This window comes from Python bivittatus, unplaced genomic scaffold (assembly GCF_059951505.1).
Source record: "Python bivittatus isolate LINGU-HERP-01145 unplaced genomic scaffold, Pbiv_v1 ctg000580_np1212, whole genome shotgun sequence".
Lineage (NCBI taxonomy): Eukaryota > Metazoa > Chordata > Lepidosauria > Squamata > Pythonidae > Python > Python bivittatus.
In genome coordinates this window covers 28,088,777-28,109,830 of record NW_028277087.1, presented here as the reverse complement: position 1 = coordinate 28,109,830, position 21,054 = coordinate 28,088,777, and the positions used below count along the sequence as shown (strand labels likewise).

The following is a 21,054-nucleotide window of genomic DNA, read 5'->3' as shown; positions in this document are numbered from 1 at the left end:
AGATAGTGATTTGTGTTACATTGCTGGGGGAGAAGAATTTAATTGTTTTCCTTTAGATGATTCCATACAGCAAATTACTAAGATCTGCTATTAATAATGGAGAGAGAAACATATAGATGCAATATAAGTCCTTCATGTTTTCTCTGAATATATTAATAATAATAAAGTTCTTAATAATCAGCAAGGAGAAGGGGAAGGTTGAGTCTTTCCCTGCCAGTATCACATCTCTAATCAATATTCCCAAAGCTAATGTGCATGCCTGCAGTATTGGAAGCATACCTTATTGAATTCAGTGGACTAGGCTCTAAACCTTCATAGGGCTGCTCCATTAGTTATGAAAAGCATGAGACGACCAACTTTATACAGAGCTATAGGTCTTCCATATCAAATCAACAGAACAAGGCAGAAACATTGCACTACGCAAGGAAGCCAGCCAAAAATGTGTGAACCTTTCTTAGGTGGTCTAGTGGCAAGTTACATTTAACACCCATTGCAGTATAAACATTTTCCTACTATTCAGGAAATGCATATGTAAGCATGCACTCATGCACATACATGTCTATAGACCTCATTTCTAAAGTATGATCAATTTCAGAATTTTAAATATAGCAGCCTCCCTAACCTGATGCTGTCTAGGCATTTTGGAGCTGCACTCTGATGGGATGTCATGTTGGAGAGGCTTATTACTTGCCCAAGTTGGGGATACAGTTGTCAAGCAATATAATCCAATATAATAAGATACAGTTATAGATGATATAGATAGATATAGATATAGTTATAAATATATTCACCTCCTGGCTGATGACACACGCAATGAATGAGTCTCTGTACCACTTCCAATTAATTAGTCCTATCATATTTGGACTGCAGAAATTGAGGGGATTTTTAGAGAAAATTCTAATAGCCATCTGGTGGTCATCCAGGTTTTTGCAGGCCAGGTATGATACACCTAACTTAATATCAAAAAGTTGCACGATAGGAACCTTAGAGGGTACTAATTAGATTTACTCCATTAAAAATGATAGGGTTTCTCCTCCTCACCAACTGGAGACTCTGAAGAAGGGTCTCCAATTTTGAATGATCTTTTTTAATGGAGCAAGGCTGCATGATACATCTACTTTTCCTAGCACCTTATGCTAAATAAAAGAGAATAAATTTTAGGAGAAATAGTTTGTAGCAAAGAACCCCTTTCTTTCTAGTCTTCTGAACTCCTTGAAAAGTATATGGTGATTTGTAATATTCATTTGTTTTTTAATGCACCAAAACAATAGAGAAGATCACTGTCACATCTATTTCATAGATAGGGAACTATGAGAGAAAAATAGCTGGTCGCTCACTTAAGAATATGAGAGAACTTTATGACTAAATTAGGCATTGGGAGCTTGACTTCCAAGGGATGCATTCTATATTCTAATTCAGCTTTTGCCAACCTGGCACTCTCAAGATATTTTTGGATGCAACTCCTAGAATTGCCTGTTCAGCTGGGAATCCTGGCAGTTGTAATTCTAACACACTATGAATGTGGCACTCTGGAAAAGGCAACTCTATAAAGCCTTATATAAGTGCAATAGGAATAATCACATATCCTCTCCCCATTTAGCCCTTGCTTTGGTTTGCTTTCATCTTTTAGCTTTGTGTAAGATTTTAGACAGTGAGATCCTTGGGTCACAGTATCCTCTTGTATTCTGTAAAGCATCAGAAAATAAATATTTGCATTGTCCACTACTCTGTGCTTTGAGAAGCAGCCTCCTTCAAGATCATTAAAAGGAAGTATTTCCCCAATCCTGCTGATCAAAATTGTTTCACAAGAGACTTGCAAGGACTAAAGATGGGATTATCTGATTGTAAAATAAGCGACAGCCTGAGCACGCAAAATTCTATGTAATGTAGCTAAGACACATCTTCATGAGATTTAATCTACAGCTTCCCTGCCCTGAAGCAGCAAGAGTTTACTCTTGTATATGAATTCCTTTCTATCCACCTCCCTACTGAAACATTAATTCTGTAATTGGAACAAATAAATATGGACTTTATTTGTAAATATGGAACAAAACACTGCGGTGAATAGTAATCCCATTTAGTGTGGCCAGCTGGACGTGCCTATTCCCAGAAAACTCCATTCCATTTCAAACTTGAATTTCTATTTATTTTTCTCTCTTTCTCTCTCTCCCCACAACAGTCACTATATTCTGTGATTGCTCCATGCTCAGTTATCATTGGACTGTTTGGGGATATTGAGTTCTAATTTTCTCCTGTTCGGATTTCCCCCTGCAAAAAGGTTCTAAACAGCTGCAGCAGTTCCCTTGTAGGATGATGCCAGATGAGTTCATTATTAGAGGGCAAACAATTAGGACATCAAATGACTATATTAAAACATTCCTAAATTCATCCTGTTGCAGTGGATGAATTTTCATTATACAAGAAAATTTTATTTGTGCAGAATAGCAGAAAATTTTACCCAGTTAAGAAATCAGACCTTTAGACTGCAACTGTAAGCACACTTATTAGAGAAGATGTCATAATGCAGTACTGTAAGGCTTACTTCTGAGTTGCTTTGTCATAGTGTAAATATAAGATTCCTCAGTGTCATTTTACTCCAGCAACTTAGATGACTGAAGAATCGTACAGGTCTACTTAATAATCATATAACAGCCTCCTGTACTTACCATCCTGTATAATTTATCTTCTAGGTCTTGATTAATTCTTTGTAAGGCTAGGTAATTGTTTTGTATCCTAAAATAAAGAGGAAATTATGTAATTAACATATCTTTGCACTTTCAGTACTTTAGTTTTTAACTTCATTTTGCACCAGCAGTTGCAACTTAGTTCCTTTGTATGTGAGATAGGTACTTTATCTGTCATAAATTTGAAAAGTAGGATGATGTAATGGCCTAACTAACACCAGGAAGATACAGGAACAAATCTCCACTCAATTACAGAGCTTTCATTGTCCAATCTTGGGCTGAACAGTATCTCTGAGCTTAGCCCTTCTTCACAGGATAGCTGTGAGAGTAAAAGAGAAGGGAGGAGAGAAACATGTATATTATTCTTTATTATTGTTATATCCTGGGAGCAAAGTTAGGAAAAAAACTGGAAACAATAATAAGAACCTGTCAGAACGATTGGATTACTTATGCTTCCTTATTCCTCACTGTGTTGCAAATTCAAAGGCTGTTGTGAAACATCACACAGTCAATCTAAAAGAAGTTGAATTAGACGAACAATAGTGCCCTAGTGTATGGGCACTTTTCACATTCTTTAGCTTCATGGAAATAAAAGGGGGAGACAGTGTTTATCATTACTTTTGATTCCCTACAAGTAAGAGGGACAAAGCATTCTGAGAATGGCTCCTCTCTGATAGATTGTCAAGGATGGGGGCATTTTCTATTCTTATTCTGAGTTCTTTGTCCATCTGATGTTATCAAAAACCAACAGGAGAGACATGCTCTGGGTCCTGTCTGCTAGAGGGTCCCAACTGGTGGACCCAGGTAGGAGAGCCTTTTCTGCCATGGCACCCACCCTCTGGAATATTATCCTGCCTGAGATTAGGTTTGCCCCAACCCTGCGGGCCTTTCACAAGGCATTTTCCATCTAGCCTGGGGCCTTGTCAGTATGGGTGAGCCTGTTTTATGATGTGACGCTGAATGTTCTCAGCAGCTATTCTATGCTATTTATGCTGTTTTTTAAAATTTTGGTTGCTTTATCCTGTTTTATTTTGTTTTTGTTAGCCACCCAGAGTCATGCATTATGAGATAGGTGGCCATCTAAATTTACTAAACAGACAAATAATAAATCTGATTGGCTAAATGGTTTCATGGTATCATTATATATATTATATAATCCCTGAGGTGTGGTAAAGACGACAAGTATAAATTGTGGGGCGGGGGGGGGGGAATGGCATGGTAGCAGAACAGTAAGAAACTTCTATAAACAACTGGAAAGGATAGAAACATATAACAAGACACAATGAATGGATCAAGAGCAACACTGGGAGAACAAAATTCTAACTTCTGTTGATAAATGATAATTCAGCATAATTGTTTTTTTTTTTAAAAAAAGGAAAGAAACTCTTGGTAATTCTTCTTGGTATTAAAAGGCAATAATTCTGGATGGTGATTGGGAGAGGAAAACCATGCAAATATATTCCACAGAAATTGTTCCAAGCAAACTAATTTGAATTAAAGATGAGATACTGGGGATCTTACGGGATGAGATCCAGAATCAAATATAAACTCCACATCCAATCTGAAAAAATATAATATATATAAAAAATCTGATTAGTTCCAATTGCTTAGTGCTGTGAAATTTCTTTTTTGGTAACAAGGAAAAATAATTTTTGTAGAATATGATGGGAGATTACAAAATTGTAGACCCCTGGCAGGCACATGAAAGGGATTTCAAACTAAAATGGTAGAACAAAAATATTGCTTATGTTATTGTTATTTTGAGGAATAGTTTTTTTTAGGTGATAATCCCTAAAAGTATGAATTGGGACAGATGGTGCTTGCTGTTTGCTCAGAACCAACGTTCATTTCCCTCCCCACTCTAAACCAGAGAGAAAACATACTTATTGTTAATAACAGAGTGGATGCAAGGTAAGAGAGAAAAGATCAGATTTCTACCAGCTTTTAGCCTAAGCTCCATTTAGTACTGCAAAGAAAGCCTCACTGATGGCCTTCTCATTTGGTATTTTAGAATGCAACGGTAGTTTAGTGTAAAACACACTTTGAATATAAATGTTTTCAGGTTTAAACCATGACTCTTTTAAATAGGGATGGAGAATTTTGGCTTGCAAGTATTGGTGAAGGATGGTGCAAAATGTTAATGAGTTTATTATGAGAATTGCCACCATCATATATAAAGCTTACAATATAGGTAATTTTCAGGCTGCAGGCAATTCCACAGCATCCTTTTTGAGGCATCCACTGTGGACAGGTAGGATCACTTTGGGCCTTCTTTTTCTGAGGGAAGTGTATTTGAAAGACTGAAGTGGGTGCCTTAAGTCTTGCAGAGGCTTAAAGCACCCTTTGCTTAATTAACCCTTTTGATTTCCGATAGGAAGAAAAATTGGTCCATATAAGAAGGTCAAAAGGAAGCTTCTGTGGATAGTTAGTACAGGCTCAGATTAATATGAAATAAACTACTAAGAATTCCTGTGAGGGTCTCCTTCCACAAGCCCTTGCCAAATGGGCTGAAAACATTAGATACTTCATTCCTTTCAGCCCTCATTGGATTTTAAGTGTGGCCTCTGCTCCCAAGGAAGCAAGAAGGACATGGATTTTAGTTAGGTCTCTTTAATACTAGTCTGAGGTTAATACAGAATCTTAAAAACCCTAACAGGAATTTCCCTGCCACAATTATAGGGAGTTAATTTGACAGAGTTTCTCTGAAACACTTTTCCCCACCTATTTCAGTAGCTGGACTGAGCTTCTTTTTCTGAAATAAACATTCAACGGCCTCTCCCGCATTTCCCACAATCTCTTACAGGAAGCTGCATACCTTGATTTAGAGATTCAATATATAACGATAGCCATTCTAATAATGTGCCACAGAGATTCCTACGTGTATCGGTAATTTGCCGTAGGGACAATTTTTTTTCACCCTTTCTTGGCATTTACAGGTGAAAGACAGAGAAATATAATACAAATGCTTATTAAGGAAACATGGTGTTTCTTGTAAGGAACCAGCAAAGTTGCAACTGTATATCTATTTCTCTGGAAGTAAATTCCATTGAATTCAGTGAGTCTTATTCTTTTACATACATACATACAACTATATTGTTAATCTGAAACAAATAATTGGGACGTTAAACTTATTTCCTACTTTTGACATTCATTCATTCATTTTGGCAAATGGTTAAAAAAAGGACCACATTTAAATATTTATTGAAGGAGTAAGAAGAACAGGATCAGGTGAAAGATCTATTTAGTCCTGCATTTGGTTCCATTACTGGTCAACTAGTAACCCACAAACTAGAAAAGAAAATACTTCCTTTTTGTCTGTGTAATCTCTCTTATTAGCTTCATGCAGTGGCCCTAAGATCCAGCATTATGAGAGAGAAGAGAGAGAAGAAAATCCCTATTTTATTTCTCCAGCTCATGAATAATTTTGCATAACTTGATCATATCCCACTTTATATGTCCCCCCTCCTCCCAACAAACACTGTAACTTTTCCTCATAGGAGAGATGCTCCAATCCTTTGACCATTTTGTTAGTTCAGCTCTGAGATTTACAAATTAATGTCAACATTTTTCAATGAACTTCCTTTCTAATTTTTAATGGATATCAACATTCCCCACATTTCTGATATTTCAATAAAATAAACTGTGCAATTTATTTTTCTGTAATGTCAATGAATTCAAAAACAAACCGTCTCAGCTTTTCTGTCACTTTTTCAAGTTCTTCCTGAGCACGTCTCAGTTCTACTTCAAGATATTGGCGTGTAGAATCAAATTCGGTTTCAAGCATTTCCAGTTTGTGAGTTGTGTAGGAAAGACGCTTACAGAGTTCCCCCTTCTGTTCCTGTAGCGTGCTAGAAGGACAAAGAGTGCAACAGATTAACAACTCTGTACAGAGCCTTGTGACAGATATGGTCACATAAATTGTACAGCTTTACATAATGTAACAAATATTAGAACTTCATGATTATTCTTCAATATTGAATTATAGTTGTCATCCTCTGGAGCACTATTTCAGAAAGTGAAAGCCACTATCAATGTTTGTATTTGGAATTTGCTGGTAAACACATGAACACCTTTACTCCAAGTTAGAATATTGGTCCATTTCACTCAGTTCAGTCTACTCTGACTACCTATAACTCTCCAGTGCGTGGCCATTAGTCTTCTAGTGAATTAGCCTTTTATTTGAGAGCTATTAATTGGAGATACAAATACATGGAACTAAGATCTTTTGCACAAATCAAACAAAAACCATGGGGCCAAGTAAAAGTTCCTGCTATGGATTGAAAGTTTAAGATTTCAGAGTAGATCTCACTAACTGGATACCTACTGGATGTTTAGGACTGAAATTCTTATAGTCCACTGTTAGTTTTGGTTATTCTGTTTTGTTGCTTGGTCACTATTTTTTATTTTGTATTCTATATTTATATATAGTAGATGTTAAATGTTATATGGTTTGGGGGAGTTCATTGGTTTATTGTTTGTTTTTATTCTGTATGCTGCCCAGAGTCACACTGTTTGAGTTGGGTGGCCTTATAAATCTTGTAAATAAATAAATAACTAGTAGTCCCAAACTAGCTGAAATCCCTGAAATCCATGTCTTCTCAGATATACATACATACATACATACATACATACATACATACATACTCATTCCCCTCTCTTCTGGGTGGTATGTGTCTTCCTCAATCTTGAGTCCTCTACCAGAGGCCTGGGAGATTGAGGGATCTGGGCAGTATCTTGGCTGTTCCTAGCACCACACTCTTCTGGACAGAGAGCTCTGATGTTGTTCCTGGGATCGTTGGAGCTACTCTCCCAGCTTAGGAGTCACAACCCTGAGTGCTCCTACCACCACTGGGACCACTTTGGCCTTGACTTTCCACATTTTCTTTAGTTCCTCCTTCAGGCCTTGATACTTCTCCAGGTTCTCGTACTCCTTCTTCCTGATGCTGCTGTCACTTGGCACCGCTACTTCTGTCACCACCACTGTCTTCTGGTCTTTGTCTACTACCACAATGTCTGGTTGATTGGCCAGTACCTGCCAGTCCATTTGGATCTGGAAGTCCCACAGGATCTTAGCCCTGTTATTCTCCACAACATTTTATGTAATCTCCCATCTGAACGTGGGAAGGTCTAGCCCATACACTCTGCAGATGTCCCTGTACACAATGCCACCTGCTTGGTTGTGTCGTTCAGTGTATGCTGTTCCTGCCTGCATCTTACACCCTGCCACTATGTGTTGGACTGTCTCTGAGGCCTCTCTGCATAGTCTGCATCTTGGATCCTGTCTAGCGTGGTAGACCCCTGCTTCTATGATCTGGTGCTTAGTGTCTGTTCTTGTGCTACTATGATCAGTGCCTCAGTGCTGTCTTTTAGTCCAGCCCTTTCCAGCCACTGGTAGGATTTCTGTGATGGACTGGAATGGTGGGAGGGGAGTAAAGAGTGTGCTCTCATCTCCAGAGGAGCGAGGAAGAGATAAGCGGAGGAGACTGGCACCTCCCTGAGAAATACCATTGGTATGAACTGGCTGAGCCTGGGAACTGGGCTCCAGTCTGGGAAGATTGATGTCGGGCCTAGCCCAAGGAAATCCAGGAGACCATACAGAAATTATCCAGCAAGGTTTATTAGCTACAAGCGATTTACAGGAATCTTCCCAGACTGGAGCCCAGTTCCCAGGCTTAGCCAGTTCATACCGATGGTATTTCTCAGGGAGGTGCCAATCTCCTCCGCTTATCTCTTCCTCGCTCCTCTGGAGATGAGAGCACATTCTTTACTCCCCTCCCACCATTCCAGTCCATCACAATTTCCCAATGTCCGCCACCTCAGATATCTGTTGATGGTATATCCTATGCAGGATTTTCCCATGCCACTTCCTCTGCTTGAACTTTTCTCCATGTCTGCTGCTGCCTCAGGCATTCTTTCAGCAGCTCATCTTTGGGTGCCATCTTACTGATCTTATTTATCTTACTGGATGGGTTTCATCCAGGACAGACGCTCATCAGACCCTGCCCATTCTTTTCCCGGCTGGTTTATAGTCTTTGGGTGTTAGACTTGGGGTGGAAACCTCTGTACATTGTGAGCAGCTTCCAGGTCTTCACACTGGCAGCCTCCATGTCCTCCTTTGGCCAGCTCACTATACCGGCAGGGTATCTGATGACTGGCAGGGCATACTTGTTGATGGCATGGATCTTGTTCTTCCCATTTAGCTGGCTCTTCAGGACCTTTCTTATCCTTTGGTGGTACTTGGATGTTGCTGTCTTCCTTGCCTCCTCCTCATGGTTCCCATGTGACTGTGGGATACCAAGGTACTTGTTGCTGGTCTCTATGTCTGCTATGTGGCCTGCTGGTAGTTCCATCCCATCGGCCTTAACTACCTTCCCTCTCTATACTACCATCGAGCTACACCTCTCCAGTCTGAATGACTGCCCAATGTCTTCACTGTAGATCCATGTCAGGTGGATCAGCGAGTTGATGTTTCGTTCACTGTTAGCCTACAGCTTGATGTCATCCATGTAGAGGAGGTGGCTGATGGTAGTTCCAGTCTTGAACCTGTATCTGTATCCAGTCCTTGTAATTATCTGGCTGAGGGGGTTCAAGCCTATGCAGAATGGCAGCTGGGACAATGCATCACCTTGGTATATGCCACACCTGATGGCCACTCCTGCGAGCTGTCTTAAGTTGACTCCCAGTGTTGTCTTCCACAGTCCCATTGAGTTCTTGAGGAAGGTCCTTAGTGTCCTGTTGACTTAGTATAGTGCCCAGCATTCACAGATCCATGTGTGTGGCATTGAGTCGTATCCATGTATATGGCATTGACATGGACAAGACAAGACAACCTTGATGCATGCAGGGAAAGGAAAGGAAAGGAAGGGATTGGATTGGATTGGATTGGATTGGATTTCATTTAAGGACAAATTTCTAAGAGAATATGGTAACTCTTGATAAATTTTTTGTAAAATGTCTTACAAAAACTGAATGAATTAGCTCAGCTAGAGCTATTTAAAATAATATAGTTTATAAGATATGTTTAAACTAGAAATTATTATTTTAATAAAAATAATTGATATTATAATTACAAGAGATTATTTTTGGGGGAGAAAACTATTCCAAAGAAGGAAAAATTATTTAGAAACAGGATCTCATCTATATATCCTTTTTGTGGATTGAACTGCATGCACTGAAGTATGCTATGTGAATGCTGAGTGAAGCCTGTAGCCTGAATCTATGAATGCCTAATAACACTTTTTGAGAAAGTACACAAACAACTTAGAAATGTTAGGTGGCAAATTATATGTCTGAAGGTGGCGGGTTTACATATTCTAGGTGCTTGTTCATATAGCATCCCATAAATGGGAACAGTATTACAGCTATAAAGTTCATTACTAGGCTGTTTTGTAATAATAGTCATCAAATACAAGAACACTGGTGGATTAGTTTAGTGTCCAGGTGAGTGCTGTCTTTTCAGCAGTGGCCAACCAGAAACCTAAAAGAAGCCCACTAAGGAGGACAACAGCACAGTAGTTCTTTCTCACTGCCACTCCTCAGTGACTGGAATTCAAAGACAAACTGACTAGTAGCCATTGAGAGCTGAAACTTCAATTAATATGTCTAATCCTCTTTTGAATTTTCTGAGTGGGTGGCCATTACTCTTTCTTCTACAATCTTAATATGTGCACTGGGTGAAGAATTACTTTGGTTTTGCCTAACCCAAAACTCCTGTCATTCAGCTTCATTGGAGGGCATCCTTCTATTTTTATTTATTAATTTTTTAAAACCACCCAATAGCTGAAGGTCTCTGGACAGTTTACAATAAAACACATTAAATGATACAAATTGAATAAAAACAAATACAATAAAATCAAATAACACACAAAATGAAAACTCCATATGAATTAGGCAGCAGCAAGGTAGTAATTGTATAACTCCCATATGATCTTACATGCCAAACAGCTACACAACATTATTTTTGTAACAGTAGGCTTTTTTAATTGCACAGAATTCTGTGTACCTGAGTAATATTCTGTGATATTCTAAAGCTTGGTCTTTTATCAATGTAACGAACATTAAAAAAAAACAAAAAAAGTACCATCCACTGAACAATGTAGAACTTGTGCTATGCCAGCCTTAGCTGTTTTATCATTTGGAAAGCCAAATTTCATAAGAAACACTTATCCCAGTTTCCCTTCTCCGCCCTTCCTACAGAGAGAATTTCAAAGCTGCAAACAGCACCATCTTTGGGAAACAGTGACTGTTTCACTTCATTTCATTATAAATCCAGTTCTCATCGTAAGCTTATATTGGCAGAATGGTAAACAAAACGGTTTCCTAGCCAAAATCACATAATTCCTTAAAAATTAGAATCCAGTTGATGACACTGAAAAAAATACTTTCCTGCCCTCCATATACAGCTTTGCCACAGTAGGAAGAAGCAAGATCGGGAACAATTGTTTCCTAAACTCTTAAACTAAGTTTATACATTGCAATAAATCATGACTTACTTAACCTCGATCTGTTGACCAAGCCACAATTGGATGAATTCACAGAACACTCTATGCCATTAACCATGCTCTAGTTATATTGATTCATCAAATAAACTTAATCAAAACTAAAACCAACATTATAGCCTTAGAAAACAATTGCTAGTTAAAATAGACAATGTAGCAAATGCCAATGAACTTAAGATTTCCTTCTCAGTAAACATGTATGGGATTGTAATGCATAAAGACTGATTTCCCAATATGGCAGTTGATTGCTTCATGTGTACAAATGGGATTTATAACAAAATACTTTACTGTGGATTGGCTCCAATTTAGGTTTCCAACCATTCTGTTCAATCTTCCCTCGAGTCAAGCAGCATTTGACAGCTACTAAGTATAATCAGTCCTCAATGGTGTGCATTTGGGGGTGGGGGGAGGAGGGAGAGAAGGACCTGTAACATTTTCAAAGAATTGTACTTTTGCAGACATTGTTATGACAGAATGTAGCTATTGATTAAAAAATGTTGTCCACCACTGCCTTAAACAATCAGTTGATGGTTTGGAGAAGCTAACTTGTCTAGACAAATCAGAGAGGGAAATAAATCCTCTGCAGTTTATCTATCTGCCCAACCACCCATTTCTGTCTGGTTGTATTTAGAAGACAGACTGAATGACAGATTAACTAACCCCATTTTAGCCTAATATGTTTTCCCGACCCAGCCCATGGTATATGTGCATAATGTGAACCCAGATAATTGTTTTAATTGAGTAAACCAGAGTTCAATTCACCATAGGCAAAAAGTATAGTTTCTGGAGTACCTTTCATATATCCCTAGAATTACTCACTGGTTAATGTGACTGGACTGGAAATGAGTTTTACCTGTGCTCATAAGTAGCTTCACAGAGAAACTTCTGATGCACCTATTTAAGGGTGTGAAAATGTTCCATTATGGAAAATTATGATCCTGAAATGGGCTGAATTAACTGTTGGATTGCATTCAGAACTTTTGGAATAGCTCACTTCAAGGTCAAAATAGCCTGTTTCAAAATCAATCCAATTTCTGAACACTGGAGCAGCCCTTTTTGAGGGGAATGCTCCATGGTGAAATATTATGCTCATGCTAACATCCATTATCTCCAGTTTATCTTATGAGATTTATTTCTTGCATCAAGTTGTTGTACCTAATACCTGGCACTGGGGCATTTGGTGGGAGCTAGTTAAGAAATACATGAGAGCTTGTTCTCTCAAAGGAAGGTCTACTTTATGTGGCTGAGGGGCATAATCATCCCATCTCAGGTTCTAAAAATATTGGCATATCATTAGGTTTAATCCCTAGATGGGAATAGCTGAAGCTGCTAGTGGCTGTTGTTTTTCTCTTTTCCAAAGTCTCTGCAGTAAGTGGAACAAGCCAAGCACATTTGACTTGTGGTGCAGTGGACAGGAAACACCAGGGAACATAATACAGAGCAGCAGGAATGAAGTCATCATCTGCCTATTAGGAGATCCTTTTTTGCTTTGGCAAGTAAATGAGATGATATTGCTGTGCATGGCAGATGAGCATTAAGAGAGCCAAAGAATGAGAATAATTATTCAACTTAATCAAGGTTTTTCTTTCCCCCTTGTTTTTTGGATGGAATTACTATTTCATGCTAGCAGTTTAAACAGTAACACTATTTGTGAGATTGCTTGCACTTTTAATTTAAAGTGAACAGTTCTCAACTTAGCAGCTGAGGTCTTTTCAAAATCACAGTGTATTTTCCCAGCTGAACCTATGCAATCGAAATATGCTTCACTGAATTCAGTAAGTTTACTCCCAGGTATTTAAGAACAAAGTTGCAGACATGCCCACTTTAGATTTGATTTTATGACAATGATTAAGTTCTCAACCAGAATCTTAAATCCTTTGAGTATGAATAAAATGTAACTTGGGGTGTAACAAACATTGTAGTTTATCTATATTTAATAGTGGCTAGAACAGCAAAAGGGCGTAAGAACATCAGATAAACCTTAATGGATCAGTGGCCACATATATGCATCCAGATAACACACAACCAGAACAGGAGAGTGATAGCTTTCCTCCACTATTGCACCCCAAATAACAGCATTTAAGGCATGCTGCCAGTGATTCTGGAGCTAGTAAACAATCATCAAGTGTATTGGCCATGATAGATCTTAGTTCTCTTTTAAAGCCATATAAATAGTTGATCATCACTGTTTCTGATTTAGATGGGTTATATGAAGTTTTGGTCTATATTTTGACCTAACTGAACCTAATATATTTAAAGGACAATCTCTAAATATTTCATTTGGAATGTGTACATGTTATTCATTTGGAATGTATACATGTTTGCATTTTATAAACATTTGCAGAACTGTTCATTGCTATATTTTCTAATGTATTTATTGATACTTTCATAATAAAACAATTGACTCTTTGGAATTTGGGTCTGGATATATCAAAAATAAGAAAAAGCCAAGGAAAACAACAAAGCTATGAATTATGTCAATGATATTTTCCAGCAAAAAGAAATTTAGAAATTCAGATTCCATATATGCTTTTGTGGAAGCTAGAAACTATCTACATTTAAAATACTTTAAATTAGGGTCTACAATGGCCCTCACTGTTGAGTGTCAAAGGAAAAATTGTATAACTCCAAAAAGAAACCCATTCTCAACAGTTACTTTCAAGCTCTCAAATGTCTTGATTTTAGAATTTGTCATGTGCATGCATTCTGTTCAGTACCAGGGACAGCTCCATGCAGAATAACCCTTACCCAAATACAACCTTTACCGCACAAAATGTAGAAATCTTTAAAAGCTACTGAGCTTGGTGTACAAGCTCAATACCCAATGTTCACAAGGAAATATTAGACATGAATGAATGGAACTATATTGGAAACAATTATTTTCAGTACTGAGTTTGCAAGTTTCTGGATCTAATATACATTTAAATTTCAGGAAAATGTCCATGCCCAATCAGTTGAGGCAACCCAGTGGTCAGTTCTTTGAAATTATAGTACCTTATATCTGCTAAAGAGACTGAACTAGAAATCACTCATGGGTTCCCATAATTCTGGAGATAAGTTAATGTTTTGATGGCCTTTATAAAGAAAAATTCAGAACATTTGTATTATGTGTTGACAGTCATGATTCACTTACCACTTATTAAATGCTGCCAAGTACAAAGAACAAACTGCTGCCATTAAATTGCATTCCAGGTTTGTGGATTGGTTTTGGAAATGAATGAAATCATCATGAGTGGAATCTGTTGTGAAACAATTTGCTGCATTACATTCAGCAGGCTATTCCACTCACTGGGTCCACTTTCATTCATGAAGACTTAAGGCCAGATTATCCTTGAGAGCAACAGAGCAAGAAGAATACTCATACATAAATGGATTATTGCCTCATTCTGGAAGCAAAGAAACAGGATTTATATAGCCTTGAGAAAACACAACTGGGTGGGAGTAGATACAATAGTACTTTTCAAGTACCTGACGAGATGTTACACAGAAGGTCAAGACCCATTCTCTTTTGTACCAGAGTTTAGGATATGGAATAATAATCTTAAATTAAAGGAAAGTGGATTTGGACTGAATGTCAGGGAAAAGCAATTCAGCAGTAGAACTACTTATTGAGGTGGGTGGTATCTTTCCTTATTTGGTTGTGTTATCCAACCAAAAGCTAGATAGTTGTTGGGGATGTTGGATTCCTGCACTGAAAAGAGCTTTGGACTTGATGGCTATATGACCCCATCCAACTCTATGATTCTATGTCTATTCCTAAGCCATCAATTTTGGGATTTTTGCAGGATTGGTCAATTTTTAATGAAATAACCACTTGTGCCAGAATTCCAAGGGCACTTATCACTGCTATATAAATATCTTGTAGAAAGAACACACCTACATTTGGAGCTGGCACACACAGACAACAAAGCATTTCATTGGCTGTTTATTATCCCCTGCATTTCATGCATTACCAGTGCTGTGGCAGAGGATAGATGTCAAAACCCTGAAAGGTGAGCCAACAATGACCTCATTGCCCATGATGGAAAATGAGGTTATTGATGTCAAACCACATATCACATTGCCTTCTGTACTTTCCTTTAGGGCCAGGTAGAAATGCATTAGAAGCAGTAGTTTCTAACCACCCTCCCCTGCATGTTGCCATCTCCTCAGCCCTAAATGAGAAAGTGTAACTGTTTCCAGGGGACACTAATCTTCTGATTTCTACTGACCACCCAGGGAGACAGGCAGATGATAGATCTGAATGTAGTAATAAATATCTCTTAATTGTTTCACAATAGCAGTGAAGCAACTTTTTTCTGGGAAGTAACCAGAAGATTTTTGTATGAATGTAATTCAGTTCTGGTCTCAAACTACCTTTACATTTATGTGTGTCTTCTGAACAGGCTCAGGATTTTTTTTTAATTATGATGCACAGGTTTTAGTTAAAAAAAGCTTATATTTAACATTTAAGACACAGTATTTTTACCAGTACTTAATAAGTTCTAATTCTGCTGTGCTTCACATAAAAATTAATCATGGGTGGGGTGGGAGTGTTAATTTGTGAAAGATAACAAGCAACAAAAACCTTGGCTCAAGCTTGGGACTTGGGTCTTGTCTTGAAACTGGTATCCTCCATTTATGCTTAGAATAAAGAATATCCAAAATCTTTGGCTTTTATAAAAGGTACAGTAGATAAAAATGATCATATAATAGGAGATCAAGGTAATTCTGAATTGATGGAAAGGATAGAACACATTGGCCTAAGGAGTAAGGATTGCTTGGTGTGTGTAGGTGACCCTGCCCTTCCACCTGGTATTGCACTGTACCCCAGTGAGAAAGTGATCAGATGATCACTGTGGCTGTCCAGTATACTGTGAGTGCCTGCTGATGATGAACAATGTCCCTACTCTACTTTCTTATAGTTTTCTGTCTCTAAAACAGATTTAGACTGGACCAGCCTTGAAATCTTCAAAGACTTCTTCAGGAAGAGTACTGTGCTTTGTAAAGCAGGAAGTATGGTTAATCTATAGCAGTAGCAGCAGCGGTAGAGTAAAGCATAATAGAAAACCTTTATTAAAAGGCCAGGGACAGCTAAAGGAATTTTCAGTTGTGTGTTAAAGACTAAGTGAGCCACTTGGCAGAAGACATTCTCAGTTTGGGGAAATGCCTGAAAATAACTGCTGTTGTGGTGGATGCAAATCTTGCATATGTAAATATGGATACTTCAATCTTATAGCAGTACATGGTATCAAAAAAGAAAAAGTGGTCATTTAGTAAATTGTAATGCTATATGTATTAATGAGCATTAGATATTCATACATGATATTCTACCATACTTGATCTTTGCTAGTTGATTATCATGTACAGAATATAAACAGGGAATGCAGAAAAAAGAAATTCAGAAATAGCAGGACTTGCTGCCCAGAGGGAATTAGCTGTAAACAGGACTGGCCCAAGACATTTGCTGCCTGAAGCAGAGATATTAGCTCCTCCATTTTTCTGCATAGAGGAATCACAATATGGACCTGCCTCTTCCAGTTCAAATAAACATGGCAAAGCAGCTTAGGGGGAATGTCATAGTTCATAGGATATACCCAGCTCTAACCCCTCCCATCAACTGTTTGGGAGGGAAGCTACTGTTTCATTCAACCTAATTGCCTGACCTTATTCTTTATTATGCTACCTATAAAGATGGAAAATGGTTAGAGATATTTGCCAGTCTTCTGTTCAAATTACATTAATCTGATATCTCTGGAAAAGCCCTTTTTCATGGAAGGAAATGAAAAGTGTTTATACTGTATCTTGGTCATGTTCTACTCTCGCAATAGTTCACCATCAGATAGCCTTGGAGTTTGTATTAGGAAAAAAAATAATTAGGTCACCTTCTGTTTCTAGGCAGAATTTGTCAATTTCCATTGCCTCCAGTGGCAACGGAATGCACAGCTTTAATTCAGCCCCTTGATTGGTGAGAGGGAAGAGGGAGCAAAAAGAGAAGTATGCATGGAAATTACTATGAAGGTACCAAGAGTACTAAGTACTAAGATGCTTTCAGATCTTAGCCTGAATAACACTACACAGACTTGTGCACAGGCAACTTTCAGCTTTAGGCAGATAAAGCCTTTGAAATCCCAGTTGAATCAGAAGGCACACACCCTAACCTAATAGCTTTGCCTCTAGTAATGAAATCCAGGAAGGGCATTTGGGTAAATTCCTATGTAAACAAAATTCCCCTCCCCTTACGGAGCTTAAATAACCAGAGAGATTTTGTTTGAGGCCTTTGTCCTAAGAAACTTCCCCAAGAAAGGAGAAAAGAAGACTAGACCTACTTCAGATTATATGGCATGAGAATGTTCTAGGACTCAAGAAAGGATTAATCATGTGATCTGCAGTATTCTAGGGTAACTAAAGAATCAGTAAGTCAGTGCTAGAAGTCTGATTTTATTTTGGATGTGTTCAGAGCTTTCTATGAGGCTAAATCTCCAATTTGGATGAGTTTCCTGATTGTTCCTTTGGTTATACTTACACTGAATCCAACTTGTTTTCTCTAAAACTTACAGCCATCCATATTTCTTTTTGCCGTAGTATGTTTCCTAATAAATATATATTATTTTCAAACAGATATTTCTCTTCCCAGTAGCATTCGAGGTTGCTGTACTCTTGTACCTTGCTACAGATAGCCTAAGTCTATGTAAATGTTTACTAGCTGCCGGGCTTAAACTGTATTTGTCTTTTTGTTTTTTTAATTAGCGGAAGTGACATTTTCCTCCTTTTGGCCTTGCTCCTAAATCTTTTTGCCGTAGTATGTTTCCTAATAAATATATATTATTTTCAAACAGATATTTCTCTTCCCAGTAGCATTTGAGGAGGAAATGTTTGAAAGCAGGAAAAGGTGGTGGCAGCAGCAATGCCAGTGGCCAGAATCCTTGCCTCATTCACCCAGGACCCCAGAATATGACCTTGAACTCAAGAAATCCTCCAGAAATGGGAAAAGTAAACAGAATGAACATTCTTTGTGTGTGTAACTGTGTCACAATGAACTATCCATGGACCTGCACTTTTAATTTTGACAGTCATTCCCTCTTGTCTGAACTGGGAATACATCGGGAAATAGCCAAAAGAATAAACTGGACTGAAGGTTCCAGTCCAAATTGCAATTCAGCCATCAAACAATTGGGTGACCTTAGACAAATCAGTAGGCTTTCAGTTTTGTCATTTTATAAGGAAAAAAAAATTATAAGGTGGCAGTTCAGAATGTGGTGAAAACAAATATAAGAACTTTGGGTAGTCAGAAAAGTGATGTTTTGCAGTAGAAATGCAGCCAGTCTAACATAAACCAGCCAGTCTGACATCAATACCTGGAAAGATTCAAGAGGGATGCTCTTTTAAGAACCTTGAAAACAATGCAGTGATTACTAGAAGTATTTGACAGAGTAGCTTCTCATGACATTCTGATTAGCAAGTCAGTTATTTATAGGATGAATAGTATGCCTATTACATGGATCCACAGCTGGCTTGAAAACCACTTGGTGAGAGCTCATCAAATGGGAGTGAAGTATCAAGTGAGGTGCTACAGTTTCATACTTGGCCAAGTATCCTTCAACATTTTCATAATTAATGACTTTGATGAAGAAGTGGAAGAAATGCTTAACAAATTTACAGATGATGCAGAACTGGGTGAAGAGCTAATATTCTAAAAGGCAGACACAAAGTTAAAAATAATATTGACAGTTTAGGATAGTGATTTGAAAAATAACACAATGAAATTAATAGAGACAAATTCAAAGCTAATCACTTAGGGAGAAAATCAATTTGAAAGATACAGCACAGAGGATGCCAGGCTAAGTAACAGTATATGAGAAAAATATATTGGCACTGAAAGTGAGTATGTATCACTAGCAAGACATTGTTGCTGAAAAGGCAAATGTAATTTTAGGTTGCATAAATCATCATACCTAGGCTGCAAAAAGCCAGATGACCAGTTCGGCAGCAAACAGTTGGAGCAGTGTTTCTCAACCTTGGCCACTTTAAGAGGTGTGGACTTCAACTCCCAGAATTCCCTAGCCCGCATGACTGGCTGGAGAATTCTGGGAGTTGAAGTCCACACCTCTTAAAGTGGCCAAGGTTGAGAAACACTGAGTTAGAGTGTTCTGTACTTCTTTGCTGTCAATTAATAGTCATCCAGATTTTTTACAACTTAGTTATGGTAGAAAAATGAATAGAAGAATAGTTTCCAAATCATGGAGATGAGTTTCACTTTATTCTACCTTGTTCAGTACCTTGCATGAGTACTGCATCCAGTACTGGGCTCTAGATTTTAAGAAAGAGTCAAAGAAACCTGTACATATGCCAAGAAGGACAGCAGTAATAAGCAGGGGATTAAAAACCAAGTTTTACTGAGAGCACTGGGTATGTTTAGAAAATACGACAAAACAGGAATACAATAACACTTTTCAAATAAGTGAAGGGATGTCCCCCCAAAGAAGTTCAAGGCTTGTTCTCTATTGTACCAGAATGAAGGGCACAAAATTATGGTTTTAACTGATAGGAAGGATGATTTCAGTCCAATACTAGAAAAAAGTACCAACGAGTAAGAATAATTTGATGGTGAAATCAACTCCAAGGCAGATGGTGAGCTCCACTTTACTGAATGTGTTCAAACGGAGGTTGGACAACTATATGTTGGGGATGCTTTCATTTGGATTCCTACTTTGGGATTGGAGTTGGACTCAGTGGCCTATATGGTCCTTTTCAACCTTATGAAGCCAACACAGGAAACCACTGACACTGACTGGTGTCAATTCTCCAGGATTTCAGGAAGGGCTTTTCTCATTTGTACCTGCGGATACTGGATATTGAAATCTGGACATTCTGCATGCAAAGTGTATGTTCTTCCATTCAGCTTTGGCCACTCTCCTGAGATTGTGCTGAGAGGAGATGATCCACAACGCTGACTTCTCTTATCTGTTTTGAGATTTCCAATAATACTTTAGTGGTGTGTAAATGTGTCACTTATAAATGACTCCCAAGGCAAGAGAATGAAGTCAGAAAAAGAGCTTGAAGTACCAAGGCAGGCCTTTAATCAGAGAAAATTTCATTGCTAAGTTGATCTGGAGTCTTTCAAACACTCTGCTAGTTTTTATTAACAAGATATCTGGTTTTGCTGAAGAGACTTTCTTGAGGGTTATATATCTGAGAGAGGTGAAGCTGTAGGCCTGAGGAAGATAAATGACTCTGCTCAGACTAGAAAATGCAGGCGGATAGCTGCCAAATTCAGTGATGACTTAGGGAATCTAAAGTAGGCTGGACATTTAAGGAAGACTTGAACTGTCATATTTTAGCCTCTTGAGGTTCTGTAGCATGCATTTCAATTCAAATTATGTTTGACAGGCTACATAATCCTGGTTGACAGGAAGGGGAGGAGGGGTAACTACTTTAATGGACAAAGCCTTGTTAGAGAAGAAGTCTTCTACATTGACTCTGGGAAGCAAGTTGGCTCTGGTACACTGACAATGCCCAATTAGACATCTGTATGCTGACCAAGTGATGCTGTCAAGGTGCTCTTGCTATGTCTGAAACCTGTAGGGGCCTGGATGGGGAGGATCAGAGTCAGGTTCAACCCGAACAAGACTGAGTGGCTGAGGTTTGGGGGACTTCCTGGGTCTGAGGACTTAATAACCTTGCTTCTGAATGGGTTTCCCAGACAGAGTTGATGGGCAATTTCAGAGTCTTTCTAGATTCTTGAGTCCTGCTTGAAGAGCTGGCAGCACTTGTAGCTAAGAGATCCACCTTGTACACCAACTGCACCTGTTCCTAGACTGGAAGGCCCTATTCATTGTCACTCATGCTTTGGTCACCTATTGTTATCATTACTGCAATGAACTTTACATGGG

At 38.3% G+C, this 21,054-nt stretch overlaps 1 protein-coding gene across 8 annotated transcripts in view; it reads right to left on the bottom strand.

Moving 5' to 3' along the window:
• BEGAIN (brain enriched guanylate kinase associated) overlaps positions 1-21,054 on the bottom strand; it is a 150,640-nt gene that overhangs the window by 65,585 nt on the left and 64,001 nt on the right. For all 8 annotated transcript variants that reach the window (XM_088149834.1, XM_088149835.1, XM_088149832.1 and 5 more), the window contains 2 exons: positions 6,371-6,532; positions 2,667-2,733 (listed from right to left, as the gene is read on the bottom strand). In XM_088149834.1, coding sequence (XP_088005960.1) covers positions 2,667-2,733; positions 6,371-6,532 — 229 coding nt within the window. The remainder of the gene's footprint in view (positions 1-2,666; positions 2,734-6,370; positions 6,533-21,054) is intronic.